The sequence below is a fragment of the Triticum dicoccoides genome, chromosome 2B (assembly GCF_002162155.2).
Source record: "Triticum dicoccoides isolate Atlit2015 ecotype Zavitan chromosome 2B, WEW_v2.0, whole genome shotgun sequence".
NCBI lineage: Eukaryota > Viridiplantae > Streptophyta > Magnoliopsida > Poales > Poaceae > Triticum > Triticum dicoccoides.
The window spans coordinates 722,092,443-722,107,777 of record NC_041383.1 but is presented as its reverse complement, the minus strand read 5'-3'; the positions used below and the strand labels follow the sequence as shown (position 1 = coordinate 722,107,777).

The following is a 15,335-nucleotide window of genomic DNA, read 5'->3' as shown; positions in this document are numbered from 1 at the left end:
TGGCCCAAGTGCTTACGGGCGGAAAGCTCGTTATGGTCGAAGGGTGGGCGGCCCATATAGGGCGCTCCTTGACGCTCCGAGCAAAGTTCTTCCCCAAACTGTCTAAAAAAATGTTCTTCCCCAAACCCTCCGTCAGTTCCTAGACCAAATCCACGCCGGTCTCATTGAACCAGATTCTCTTTGTGCTCATGTACTGAAGGCGAAGTACTTTCCAACATCTTCCATCCTTGAGGCCGAAAGTAAACCTGGTATTTCTTATACTTGGAGAAGTATACTTAGAGGGGTTGAGGTACTATAAAAAAGTGCTCATTTACAGATTTGGTGATGGGTCTAATGTAAACATATGGCAGGATCCTTGACTCGCAAGAGACGGGTCGCGTCGGCCATGTATTCTGAGGGGACAGTGCATTCTCACGAAAGTCTTGGAAATTGGAATTAATCGATCCTATACCATGATGTGGGATGAGACGTTGGTCAGGGATATTTTCTGGGAGGAGGATGCTCAGATTATTTTGGCAACACCCATCCGGGAAGACTTTGAGGACTTTTATGGCTGGCACTATGATAGGAAGGGGTTGTTCTCAGTCAAGTCAGCGTCCCAGCTATACATTGCCGAGAGGGATGGTGAGCCAGTTTCCTCTTCTACCAGTGATCAAGGTGAGTTCCAATGGAATGAAATTCGAGCAGTTTTAACATGCTCCTTCTTAATAGATCTGAGCGTTGATCTTATTAATTAGTGGTCTGATTAACTCTTACTTTCTTACCTCACATGTAAAAAGAGGGGGTCAGAGGGAGCATGTTAAAATTTGACATGAAATTTGGAGTACCCCTATCAGCCTAAAGTTAAGCAGTTCATGTAGAGATTTACTCATTAGTCTGCCGCTGAAAGTGAATATTAGTCGTAGGGGAATGGATTGAGAGAAACTTTGTGTGTGTTGCCGGAGATTAAACGAAGATGGTGCGCATCTATTTTTGAAATGTAAAGAGGTGAAGCAGCTTTGGCGGCAGCTAGATCTGGAGGACGTGAGGCTGCAGATGTGTGTGTGTGTGTGTGATAATGCAAAGTCTGCTCTCTGCTGTGCATGTGTTGAGAAATAGGAGTATTGAAGAACCAAAGAAAGTGCTCGTTGCATGCATGTTGTGGAAGTGGTGGCATAGGAGGAATAAAATAAATGCTGGGGAGAAAGCGATCCCAATTGGGATGCGTCAGGCTGCGTGGGATTCAACACAAGGTTATGCCAGTCAGTACGAGGTGGCTGCGACCTGTGGTTGACAGGCTTAAAATTAATACTGACGGGGCTTTCAACGCACAGACTGCTAGCGGTGGATGGGGGTTTGTCGTTCGTGATGCGACTGGTGCAGTCAGAGGATGGTAAGGCTGGCCAGAATGGGGATAACATAACTGGTAACATGCACTTAGGACTCGCAAAAATGTTTATGTGGCATACAATTAAAAAAAAGAGAGGATTACAATAACATAGATAGATAGTATCATATACTACTTTGTGTCATGCATGACAATAAATATGTTCATCTATAATACTACTTTATGATAAGATGCACTCGTGGAGCTAGCTCTTAATTTGAAGTCCGTACCAGTCGATGTACATGTCTTGGTGGCCAGTGATTTCGGTGAGCGAGTAGCCTAATATGGAATCATGTGTTCCATTTCAAAAAAACAATATTCACGCCAGCCGCCGCGATTATACCTCCTCATCTACCTCTCCGGCAGATCAATCCGGGGGCGAATGGAGAAGACACACAGTAGCTCAGATTCCAATCGACCATGGCGTCCAGGCCCGGCACCGGGACGAAGGCGGCGGCGGAAGAAACAGTGGCATCATAGAGTCCTCCCCTCCTCCTGGCTCCCGTGTCGTCCTCCTCGAACGACCCGGGGGCGACTAGGGTTTCCCTCCGGCGCCGCAACCCCCTCCAGCCTCTCCTCCCCTTGCCGCCACCTGAGGGACGCCAGGCAAGCCTCGGTGGCCGGCGATGAAGGTGGCGGCGAGGCCTCTCGTCGCTTCGCTCCCCTCGCGAGGATCCCGGACTCGAGGGCGGCGGCCTCAACCGGCGAGGCGGCGCAGCCTCCGCGCCAGGCAGCGCTCGCGGGATGTGGTGGCCGGCCTCCTCGGCTGCTCGGGCAGAGCGGAGCCGGCGGGTGGTGGTCGTGGCGCGGTCTCTTCCGTTCCAGATCTGAAGGTCAGATCTTTTTGTTTCTCCTCCTCTGCTCACTCTCCTCCCCTCCGGTTGTATCCTCCCGGCAGCTTTGGCTGCCAGTTCCGGTGCTGGCGGGGTGTTGGTGGCATAGATCGAGTCCGGGGGAAACCCTTGGCCGGTTCTTTGACCACGGCGGAGACGGCGCGTGCATCGCCTTTCTTCTTAGAGGCACCGCTGAGGACTCCTCTATCCCCCCCTTGTCCAAGATCCCGGGTGAAATCCCAAAACATGCCTCGGGTTGGGCGGCGGCGGCGCCTTGCGCGTCGTTCCCTTCTTGGAGGCGCCACCTTAGGTGGTATGGTTCTTCGGGTGAGTGGCGCTGAGGTAGGAGAGCGCCCGGCGGCTTCGAGTCCAAGCAGAGGCTTGTTCCAAGCTTCGGCCCTGGGTCTTTGCAGCTTTCTTCTTCGGCGATCCTCCCAACGGCTTTCCTTCTGCTCTCGGTTGGCCAAGGAAGGTGGTAGTGCAGCTAGTGGGTGTGCCTACGGCGCGGCGAGGACCGTGAGCTATGTCTGCTCTGGGTCTGGGCCGACACCTGCTCAAGCTCTCGGGTGAGCGCCCAACGACCCGACAGTCTGGTGCCTTCGAGCCTAGGCGAGAGGAAAGGGTTCCTCTTTGGCGTTGGAAGACAGGTGTTCGTGGTCCCAATCCAAAGTTACGGCTACTCTCGGTGCTTGCGGGCCAATGTCTGATCCTAGAGGCTTCCCTGTTCCCCTGTTCTTGGTGTCGTTGTGCAGCGGGCTTCGACATTACTTGTAGGTTTTCATGATTTTCTTTGTGTGTAGTAGTGTGCGTTGTGTTATTGTTAGAATAAATCCGAGGCATACCATCGATCATCCGAGGACCAAGCAATTACACGAGCACGACACCGAGATTTGTTAACGAGGTTCACCGATATGGCTACATCCTCAGGGCCTGACTATGGGCGCTCCTCCCCATTACACCGCTACAATACTGCACCCGGTCGCCCTGGACACCGGCACATGCCGCCGGCTTCCTCTGCGTTCCGGTGCTATTATGTTGGCATAGGTTACATCGTGTGTCTACCCCCGCTATATATGAGAGGCCTAGGATACAAGTGTCCTACTTGGACACGACTACATATCCTATGTAAACACAATACTACTCAGAGTCCAACTGTAACCTACCGTGTACACAATATTCGACACAACTCTAACAAACTCCACCTTGGCGAATATTCTCCACCACCTTGAATTCGTTCATGCGTCAAACTTCCATGTACATTGGACTTGAGCTTATCCCATGAGCACTGCTGCTACTCCAAAGACTCCATGTGACTCCACTTGCATCTTGTAGTCCCTCCTTTTCTTGACCACAGTCAACACTCGAGCAAAATTAAGTCCCCTTACTCTAGTTTGTGCTCCCAACTTTCAGAGTATCAGTCCAACGCCATCACACACTGATCACTGACCTACGTGAAAGTGAGCAACTCACATATTGGGTGTCACACATAAGAGTTACCTGAACTCAACATCACCGCTCCTTTCTTGACCGTCTGTCTGACGTTGCTTGTAGTCATCCCGAGTCAAATTCGCAGTTGTCTCACCACATGTATGACCACCAGAGCCCTGGTCCGCCTCCATGCACCGTGTGTACCGCACGCCTCGTCGCTATTACCGCGTCGAGCCTCCGCTGTCCTAGTCGAGTCTCAAGGGTCGCAAAACCACACCACTCAATCCCACTGCAGAGTACCATCGATCATCACCGACCGATGACGAGTTTTACGCTTTCATCAGACCATTGGGCTCCAGTCCGAACTACGCGTCCCTCGCTTTTTCTCGCTGAATAGGCTTCGATTCTCAGGATCCTTACACCGTAGCCCCTCAATCCAGCTCCACCTTCAACATGACTCCATGGTAGATGATCAGTCCACCCTCGCGTCCCGTCGACTTCAAGCTCACATGCGCACGCCATCTTGAATCAACCCCACGCCATAGTCTTGTCGAAGCCACACAAGCCCTAGGGCCTGCGTCACGTGTTTCCTCGCCCCAGAAGTCGGTCGCCGTCAGCATCATGCTCCTATGTCGTTGTCGCCGATCCCACCACCGTCTTCTGTATCAACTGACTTGCGTCGATCCCGTCAGACTGTCAAATCCGACCCAGCCGAACTATTCAGGCTGCAACAATGCTCCACCCTGCGTCGTGCCCATCCGCACATACGTGCATGTCTTAGACGCCATGTGTATGCATGATCCTGTATTACGCACTTATCCACGCGTGTCCGCAGCCTGTCCACGTGTTCCAAGCCATCTCAGCAAACTGACCCAGAAAAAACATCCATGCAAACTGCACAAATCTTCCTTTTCCCCGTCACTCTTTGCTGTTGCTTCTCCATGCATCTTCCAGCAGAAAATAGACCAAACTTGACCCAACCAAACTGCTTCTATGCACACACGTAGTCCTAGTTGCTTTTTTTGTCTCAAAACAAATCTCGTATAGTGCATGTACATTGTACGCCAGCGCTTCCACGTTTCAACTTGCATCGCTATCGGGGACCTCCTATTTGCCGCATTTTGCGGCAAACTGCCGATGGTTCGCACAGGGGGACAAGTGACTTGGGCCGGCCCATTTTACGGTAGGCGCTGTGAAAAATCTCCTATTTGCCGCATTTTGCGGCAAACTGCCGATGGTTCGCACAGGGGGACAAGTGACTTGGGCCGGCCCATTTTACGGTAGGCGCTGTGAAAAATCAACAAAAAAGGTGTCTCGAACTCACGCCTTGTGGTATAGAGGACGGCACACCTAGCCAGTACGACCGGCTGACCCTAGTGGTATAACTGCAACGCACTACGTAAAGAAATGCAAGGCAACGGCAAAATTTAGACAGCAGCTTGCTAAAAAATTAGCCAAAACGTGTGTGTGTATAGGATAGAATCCATGGCTTCCAGTGACTGAGCCATGTCGTTAGCCACTGTGTTCATAGACTTGTTTGCCTAAAAATGATAGCTCAATTTATATAAACTATAGGTGGAGAAAAAAATAAACTTTTAAAAATTTTAAAGGTTGTTTCCTTTTTCACAAACGTCAATATATTTAGAAACACAAACATTTTCAAAATTTGCTAACAAATTTTTCATAACTCAAAAAAAATTGTAAAAAAAGGAACAATATTCAAAACGAGAACATTTTTCAAACTATGAACAACTTTTTCAATATGCGAACATTTTCTAAAAACAGGAAAGTTTCGAAAAACACCCTACAATTATGAACATTTGTTTGAAACACGACTATTTTATGAAAATTTCCTGAACATTTTATAAATTTGCGAACAAATTATGAACACATGAATTTTGTTGAATTTGTGAACAAATTATGAAAGCAGAAACATTTGTTGAATAAACAAACATTTTTTTCAAAACAAACATTTTATGAAACTACCCAAACAAATTATGTTCTCATTTTCACAAATGTCAATATACTTAGAAAAACAAACATTTTCGAAATTTCCCTAAAATTTTTTGAAAACATGAACATATTTGGAATTTGAGAACAATTTTTTAAAGCACGAATGATTTTTGAAGCTTGAGAAAAATTTGGAAGCACGAGCACTTTTTTAAAGCACGAACATTTTTTGAATCTTGAGAACAAATTTTGAAACAGAGAACAATTTTGAAAATTCCCGAAGAAATTTGGAAGCAAGAACAGTTCTGTAAAGCACGAACATTTTTTGAATCTTGAGAACAAAATTAGAAACAGAGAACAATTTTGAATAATCCAAACAAATCATTCGTGTTTTTCTAAAAATCCAAACAAATTTTGAAATAGAGAACAATTTCTAAAATAACGAACAAATTTTGAATTTTTAGAACAAATTGTAAAATGAAGAACAATTTTGAAAATCCCAAACAAATTTGAAATGTGAACATTTTTTAATACATGAACAAAAATTTGAAACAAAAGAACATTTTTTGAAATTTGTGAACAATTTTTGAAAACAGGCGTTTTTGAAATACATGCCATTACTTTCAAATTTCACAAAAAATGAACAAAAATAAGTCAAACAAATTTTGAAAAAACAGGAACATTTTCTAAAAATTCAGAACAAAAATTTGAAAGAAGAAACCTTTTTTGAATTTGTGAACAAATTTTGTAAAATGGGAGCATATTTTGAATTTGTGAACAAAATCTGAAAACAGAAAAAAATTGAAATTCGGATTTTTGTTTTTGAAAATAAACTTGAAAACAAAAAAATAAACAGAATAAAGGAAACAGAAAAAAAAGAAAAAATAAAAAGAAGAGAAATAGAAAAAAGAAAAACGAAAAAGAAACTAAAAAAGAAAAAGCCGGTTCAGGAACCTTCTAGAAGGTTCCCAAAACCGGAAAAAAAACCGGCTGGAAACATCCCAAAACCGGTGTCCGCTGTAACGCTAAAGCGGGCCGGCCCACTCGGTCGCTCGCTCGGACCTCCCCTGTGCGGAGCGTCGACAACTTGCCGCAACGAGCGGCAAGTAGGATTTTCCTCGCTATTGGCCACCTCCGCCTTGGCCTGCCAGAGCTGACCCATATGATCCAGCCCACGTCTTGATCACGCTGGCCCTGCCTGGGCTTCAGCTCACCTGTACGCGCGTGGCTGCACAGGGCATACCAAACCGATCTCGATGAACTCGATCGATCTCGCCAAGACTCCGTTGCCTGCACGTTCCGCCGCCACCGCTACGCCAACGACTTACTCGCCGATAGTCCCGCTTGCTAACTGATCGCTCCTGTTTTGGACCTGATCATCTTACTGCTCCCTGCTGTCGTGTCCCACGCGATCGCCGAGACAAGATTCCGCCCACTAGGCCATCGACCAGCTTCTGCAGCCACGATCTCTTCAAAACCTCCTCCGTTAATCAACTCCATCGCCTCCCGGACCTTTTCAACCTTGCTCATGATACCACTTGTTAGAATAAATCTGAGGCATACCGTCGATCATCCGAGGACCAAGCAATTATACGAGCACGACACCGAGATTTGTTAACGAGGTTCACCGATATGGCTACATCCCCGGGGCCTGACTATGGGCGCTCCTCCCCATGACACCGTTACAATACCGCATCCGGTCTCTCTGGACACCGGCACATGCTGCCGGCTTCCCCTGCGTTCCGGTGCTATTATGTTGGCATAGGTTACATCGTGTGTCTACCCCCGTTATATATGAGAGGCCTAGGATACAAGTGTCCTACTTGGACACGACCACATATCCTATGTAAACATAGTAGTACTCAGAGTCTAACTGTAACCTACCGTGTACACAATATTCGACATAACTCTAACAGTTATAAGCTGTTCTATCAGCTCCCTTGTATCTTTCGGTCGCTCATGCTTGATGGCCTTGTGTAATCCTGGCCGGTTGATGGCTTTGTTAATTCAAAGTCGGGCTCTCCTAGAACATTCGTTCTAAAAAAAAGGCGGCGGCGGAAGGAGTTCGCCGTGGTTGAGGGAGCAGCAGGACCCTCCATCCGACGCACGCGTCCAAGCCGTGAGTTTTCCCCTGTCGCACTCTCATTTCCAATGTCAAATCCCCCCGATGGAGACTTCGAAACCTCAACACCTAGCAACGAATTTTTCCTTGCGCAGACACATACTAGTCGTCACGTAGTTGAAGACTTCAAAAGTCAAATCTCGTCGAGGACTTGTTCACGCAGACACATACGAGTACTACTCTTTGCTCGCATTGTCCAATTTTTACTTGGCCGGAAGAAAAATCCCCAACTACAAGTCCACTCCCTGCAACAGCCAGCCCAATTGTTCTCAAAAACTATGTAATAGTTTCCTTCTTCCCAGGAAGATGAAGCAGGCCGGCACGCCGTGCATTCCAGTTTTGATCCTCCTATTCTTCTTCAGTCCATTCTGCAGATCCGATGACCGGTTGTCGCCTGCAAAGCCGCTTTCCCCCGGCGACACGATCGTCTCCAAGGGCGGGGACTTTGCGCTCGGCTTCTTCTCCCCGGACAGCTCCAACGCGAGCCTGTACCTTGGCATATGGTACCACAACATGCCCGGCCGCACCATCGTATGGACCGCCAACCGCGACGATCCAATCGCTGCTGCTTCATCTCCAACGCTCGCCATCACCAACAGTTCTGACCTGGTGTTGTCGGACTCCCAAGGTCACACTCCTTGGGCCGTGAAGAGCGACATCAAGGGCAGCATGGGAGTTACTGCGGTGCTTCTTGACACGGGGAATTTTGTGGTCCAGTCACCAAATGACACGTCCATTTGGCAGAGCTTTGATCACCCTACCGACACACTCCTCCCAGGTAGGACCATGTTGAGCAAGAAGGGCCATGTGGTGTGGCGCATTATTGCTTCTAAGGGCCTCAATGACCTGTCAACTGGAGTCTTTTCTATGAGCCTTGATCCTAGCTCAGACCTTCAGTTTTTCATTTGGAACGGGACTAGGCCCTATCGCCGCCGCATCTTCAACGGTGAGATGGCGGTTGGCACATTATACCAGAATACTGTCTTGTATGAAGCCATTATCAGGACAAGGGATGGGTTCTACTATGATTTTAGAGTTTCTGGTGCCTCACAGTATGCACATCTTACTCTCGACTACATGGGTGTGTTGACTCTGAGCTTGAACAACCGCTCGTCATGGAGAACCATCACCGCACCCCCAGCTAGCTGCAACATCTACGCTTCATGTGGCCCGTTCGGCTATTGTGACTACACGGCGGCTGTCCCGACATGTAGTTGCCTCGATGGGTTTGAGCCCTCTGGTCCTAACTTTTCAAGCGGATGTAGAAGAATCCAAGAGCTGAAATGCAGCAAGCAAAGTCATTTCGTGACCTTATCTAGGATGATGCTCCCCGACAAATTTTTACGTGTCCACAACAGAAGCTTTGGCGAGTGCATGACTGAGTGCAGCAACAATTGCTTGTCTACAGCCTATGCTTATGCCAACTTTAGCACTAATGATGCTATGGCTGACCAGTCAAGGTGCTTGGTTTGGACAAGGGAGCTTATCGACACAGGAAAGTTTAGCGAGTATGGCGAGAACCTGTACCTCCGGCTTGCCAACTCTCCTGGTATGCACCAACCCATTCTAGGCTAGCTTCTAGCCCATATATTAGCATATGGCACTTAATGTTATCAGATAAACACCAACATTTAATCATGGGGCATCTACTAATTTTATGAAGTTAACATTATAGCAGTAATGGACAAATACTTTTTTTGCATCTAACTACTTTGGTGTATAGATCTATGACTATTCTATTGAGCCATAATGCAACATTAGACCTCTTTTTACCATAAGCCTAGCAGTAATTCTAGAGGGTTATGTGTAGCACTTTTATTCGACACATGGTTCACTCATGGCTGTAAAGCGATGTGCTAAACTTATACAGTATTCATTTTGCAGTTCAAAAGAATAACAAATTGGTAAAGATTTTACTCCCAACCATCGCATGCGTGCTGATACTTGCATGTATAGCCCTTGTCAGCATATGCAAATACAAAGGTAGACTTGAAAACGACCCTTATTTTCAAAATTCTACTTCTTTTTACGAGTGTTAATAACAAAAGTATTAATCTTTAGCAGGCACACAGAAGAAGAAGGAAATACACAAGGGACCCATGCTAGGATACCTTAGCTCGTTCAGTGAAATGGGCGGTGAACATGTGGAGTTTCCTTTTTTTAGCTTCGAAGATATTGCTGCTGCAACGGATAATTTCTCTGAATTTAACCAAATTGGAAGCGGAGGTTTTGGTAAAGTTTACAAGGTAGCAGAAAGCCTTGCCTCCTCAGTTATAGTAGCACGTTCTCTGTTTTTGAAGAATAATTTTATTTGTGGAAACGATTGCTTTCATTGTTTAATAGTTCAGGATGATACAAAACATGTAGGGAATGTTGCAAGGTGACAAAGAAGTTGCTATCAAAAGGCTTAGTAAGGGCTCTGCCCAAGGGATAGAGGAGTTCAAAAATGAAATAATTCTGATTGCGAAATTGCAACACAGAAATCTTGTTAGACTTCTTGGTTGTTGTATTTATGGAGATGAGAGGTTACTTATCTATGAATACTTACCTAACAAAAGCTTGGACACATTCCTTTTTGGTATGTTCAAACTTCTGATGCATATTACAAGTTTTTGATTACCCAAAAGAAAATCACTCATTATTGATGATATATTTCATTTATTATTCATCTTTGCAGACGATACAAAACAATATGAGCTTGATTGGTCCATACGCTTCAAAATAATTAAAGGGGTAGCGAGAGGGCTTCTTTACCTCCACCAAGATTCAAGATTAACTATAATTCACAGAGATCTCAAACCAAGCAACATCTTGATGGATTCTGAAATGACTCCCAAAATATCAGACTTCGGTATGGCGAGGATCTTTGGTGGAAACAAACAAGAGGCAAGCACTACCCGGGTTGTGGGGACATAGTAAGTAATTCAATGCACTAGCTACGTCTCAAGGTTCCAATTTCTATCTTCTAGTTTATCCCAAATTATGCACCTCACTGAATTGTCTAAAACAGTGGTTACATGTCGCCTGAATATGTGATGGGAGGTGCTTTTTCTGTAAAATCGGATACCTATAGCTTCGGTGTTCTTCTCTTGGAGATTGTAAGTGGCTTGAAGATCACCTCGCCGCAACTCGTAATGAACTTTGTCGGCCTTACAGCTTATGTAAGTATGGATAAATGCGTAGAAATCTCAATACATCAAACACAGTAACTTGATCATAAGTTGTTTCTATTGGCTTAGGCATGGAGACTGTGGGAAGATGGAAAAGCAACAGAACTGGTGCACCCTTCGGTTATTGAGAGTTGTTCACTTGATGAAGTTCTACGGTGTATCCATGTCGGACTCCTGTGCGTTCAAGACTGTCCGAATGATAGGCCTCTCATGGCATCAGTTACTTTTATGTTGGAGAATGAAAGTGCACTGCTCCCAGCACCAAAGCAGCCTGCATATTTTCCTCTACGAAGCCTTGAACCTGGAAAAATAAGGGGAAATTCTACGAATGTAGTGAGTATCACAACACTTGAGGGGCGTTAGATGGGAAGCCGTACACTTCACCAGAAGCTGATACTTTATGATGTACAAATATGTGGAGTGCAATTTTTTTCAGTAGGTTGTTGTGTCATAGTGAAAAGGCTGTGAATTGGGAACTAACAAGGAATGTAGGCACTGTATCAGTATGTTAACAGCTTAAATTGCAGCAGATATCGTGCTCATGAACATATCACCCGGACACCTGGTACACTTGTCTCTTCTACATCTAACTCAGAGTATCATTGTAGATGTAGACTATTTGCTTATCACTCTTCTTAGTATGTAATGTTAGCCTAAAAGTTCCACAAATCAATCAAACTGGGAACACTTCTATTTTTTTATTTTTTATTTTGCGAATGGGGACACTTCTATTAGCTGAACTTTTGTCCGCTTGACAGATACATGCCTTTAGTCCTGTATTATGAACTTGAAGTCGTCTTTACCCATATGAATGTTGGTAATGGTGAAACTAACCTGCTACATAACCTCCTTGTTGCCTTGATTTTGAATTTGTTGACATGTATTCCTAAAGCCCTACTTATATATTGTGTGACATGAATGTCGATAGAACTTCTGATTTCCTGACAGTATATAAATTAATTTCTGCAGCGAATTTATACTACGTAGTCTGTATCATCCTGAGATTAATCTTGGTCAGACGGAATTTTATGCCGACGGAAGAGAAGTCGCCACGCACGATGCGGCCAACAGTGTGCCATTATCCTCGCCTGAACCGCAGCAAGCATACCCACGTATGCCCGACCGTGAGGTTTTTCCCCTGTCGCCCTCTCACTTTAAACTCCAATCTGGACTTCCCAGTAGTGACGATTTTTCTTTGCATGAGCAGCACCATTAGTGCTGACTTTGGGGTCTGCTCTCCTTTGTTATGGTCCAGGTCGACCTTGCTGTCTCATCAATACCAGTCCTTTCTAGATTGTACTCTCTCCGTCCGAAAATACTTGTCATCAAATTGAACAAAAAGGAATGTATCTAAAACTAATATACATCCAGATACATCTTTTATTCATTTTGATGACAAGTATTTCCGGACGGAGGTTATTGAAGTGCAATAAAAGTCCAGTCTAGATTGGAACTTGGAAGGACGAGGAAGAAGTCTCCAACCACACATCCACTCAGTAAACTGTTCCAGAGAAGAAAAAAACTGTCCCGAAGAACGATCACCTCAATTGTTATCTTCTATATAGCCGCATGCCATTTTCTTCACTTCGGCACAAAGCATTTTCCGATGAATATGGCCACATCTTGCATCCCCATTTTCATCCTCTTCTTCCTGAGCTCATATTGCAAATCTGATGATACTCTTACACATGCAAAACCACTCTTTTCCGGCGACAAGCTCGTCTCCAGCAAGGGAGTCTTTGCTCTCGGCTTCTTCTTCCCAGCGAGCTCCAACACGAGCCTATACCTTGGTATATGGCACAATCAGATACCCGATCGACTCTTTGTGTGGATCGCCAACCGCGATAACCCAATAACTACACCTTCTTCTGCCATGCTCGCTATCACAGACAGTCCTGACTTGAGGTTGTCGGGCTCCCAAGGCATCACTTCATGGACGACGAAGATTAATATCACCTCTGGGGGAGCTGGAGCTGTTGCAGTGCTGCTGGACACGGGTAACTTTGTCCTCCACTTTGCAAACGGCACATATATTTGGCAAAGCTTCGATCATCCAACCGATACCATCCTACCAACCATGAAGTTTCTTGTAAGCCACAAGGGACAAGTGGGTCTGAATGACCCATCGTCCAGGGACTTCTCCTGCAGCGGTCACCCTGTCTTGCCGGATCTTCAAGTGCTCATTCGGAATGGGACCAGACCGTACTACCGAGGTGTATGGAATGGTCGAACAGTGTCCGGTGGCATGTACTTGATCAATAGCAGCTCCATCGTTGTCCAAACGACCATCGGCCTACAAGGTGAACTCTACTTTATGTTCACAGTGTCTGATGGATCACCATTCACCTTCTTCATGCTTGAGCACTCTGGCAAGTTGACATCTCTAAGCTGGGACAATCAGTCATCCTTGTTAGACAACGTTACATACTGTCACGATCCCAACCAGGAGGTGGTGTTCGGCTGGTGTTAGGCATAGAGATAGATTTGGTTGTTAGTTTAAACGTATTACAATTGTAACTATCTCTATCTCCTTCTCCAAGTAATCTCTCCTGAGATTCCCTCTCTGTAACGATCTGATCTCCCTATACCGATCGTTGGGGTCGCATCCCCCTCTCCATATAACGTGAACCACGTCCCTCGAGAGAGGTAAGACGTTTTCCGCTATCGCACATGGTAGTCAGAGCCTTCCTTTTCCCATCTGAAGCATCTGTCGAATCCATCTAAGCCTAGCCATGTCTTCCTCCTCCGCCTCCGGTGCCTTCTCCTCAAACCTCAATAGCCAGGTCACGGAGAAGCTGTCCCGCACGAACTATGTGCTATGGCGAACGCAAATCACCCCCCAACTGCGTGGTGCCGGCGTCTACGGCTACGTTGACAGCACCACACCGGAGCCGGCGAAGCTCCTCATCACCACCAAAGAAGGCAAGGAGACTTCATCACCCAACCCTCTCCACCCTCTCTGGGTCCGGGAGGACCAGCAGGTCCTTGGCTTCCTGCTGGCCAACCTCACAAAGGAGGTTCTGGTGACGGTGACCACGGTCACCACGGCGAGCGCGCTCTGGACGACGCTCGCTGCCATGTTCTCGTCGCACTCGGCGAGCCGCATCAACAACATCCACACCTCCCTCATCAATGCGCAGAAGGGTAATCTCTCGGTTGCCTCTTACTTTGCTGCCATGCGAGGATTTGCAGATGAACTAGCCGCGGCGGGCAAGGCCATCCAGGATGACGAACTAGTCTCCTACATCATCCACGGGCTAGACGCCGATTACCAGCCTCTGGTGTCTGCTCTCGACGCTCGTGTGACCCCCGTCACACTCAATGAACTCTACGCCATGCTCTCCAACTTCGACCAGCGCGTGGCTCATTACCACGGGTCCGGCGGCGGCGGGGGCTTCAAGTCTTCAGCCAACATGGCGTCGCGTGGGCGGGGTAGCGGCTCCCGTTCACGTGGCCCTCCTCTAAACAAAGGGCGATCTGGTGGCGGCGGCGGCAGTGACCGCGGCTCCTCTCCTCGGCGCACGGGCGGCAGAGGCCGCGGCCGTCGCGGTCATGGCAGCGGCAACAGAACGCGCCCCGACACTCCATGCTGCCAAATCTGCGGGAAACCTGGACACACAGGTATGACGAGGATGATGATGATTCCCAGGACGATGTTGCTGCGGCGGCTGATGGGTCCTACGGCGTCGACACAAATTGGTACGTCGACAGTGGGGCCACAAACCACATCACCAATGAACTCGAGAAGGTGACCATGAAGGAAAAATATCGCGGCAAGGATCAAATCCACACTGCTAGCGGAGAAGGTATGAGTATATGTCATGTTGGTCACTCAATATTTCGTACCCCTAGACGTAAACTACATCTTAGAAAAATTTTGCATGTCCCTAGTGCACATAAAAATCTTCTTTCTGTTCATCAAATTGCCATCGACAATCATGTTTTTCTCGAGTTTCACCCTTATTTCTTTTTGATCAAGGATCAGGCAACGAGGGAAATACTCTATCGAGGTAGATGTGTTCGAGGGCTCTATCCGTTGATTCCAGAGTTTAGAAGATTCAATAAACAAGCTTGTGGTGCTATCAAGCTTACGTCCACACGATGGCACGACCGTTTAGGACATGCCTCTTTTTCTTTAGTTGAAAAGTTGCTTAGGAAAAATAAGCTCCCGTTTGTTGGTGAGCATCATGTTGAAACAATTTGTGATTCATGTCAACGAGCAAAAAGTCATCAATTACCATACCCTGTTTCTACTAATGTTTCTACCAAACCTCTCCAACTTATTTTTTCTGATGTTTGGGGTCCAGCCCCACACTCTGTTGGTAGACATACGTATTATGTCAGTTTTATTGATGACTACAATAAATTCTCTTGGATCTATCTTCTCAAAAGAAGATCAGATGTGTTTCAAGTTTTCCAAAACTTCCAAGCTCTCGTTGAACGCAAGTTTGATAGCAAAATAATCG

At 46.6% G+C, this 15,335-nt stretch overlaps 1 protein-coding gene and 1 pseudogene across 1 annotated transcript; both read left to right on the top strand.

Moving 5' to 3' along the window:
* Positions 1-8,005: 8,005 nt before the first annotated feature.
* LOC119361252 (G-type lectin S-receptor-like serine/threonine-protein kinase At4g27290) lies at positions 8,006-11,232 on the top strand. Its single transcript, XM_037626555.1, has 6 exons — positions 8,006-9,248; positions 9,764-9,945; positions 10,067-10,277; positions 10,377-10,614; positions 10,710-10,860; positions 10,939-11,232. Exons 1-6 carry the CDS (start codon positions 8,006-8,008, stop codon positions 11,230-11,232), a joined length of 2,319 nt encoding a protein of 772 aa, XP_037482452.1.
* Positions 11,233-12,481: 1,249 nt separating this feature from the next.
* The window catches only part of LOC119365856, a 9,579-nt pseudogene continuing 6,725 nt past the window's right edge, over positions 12,482-15,335 (top strand).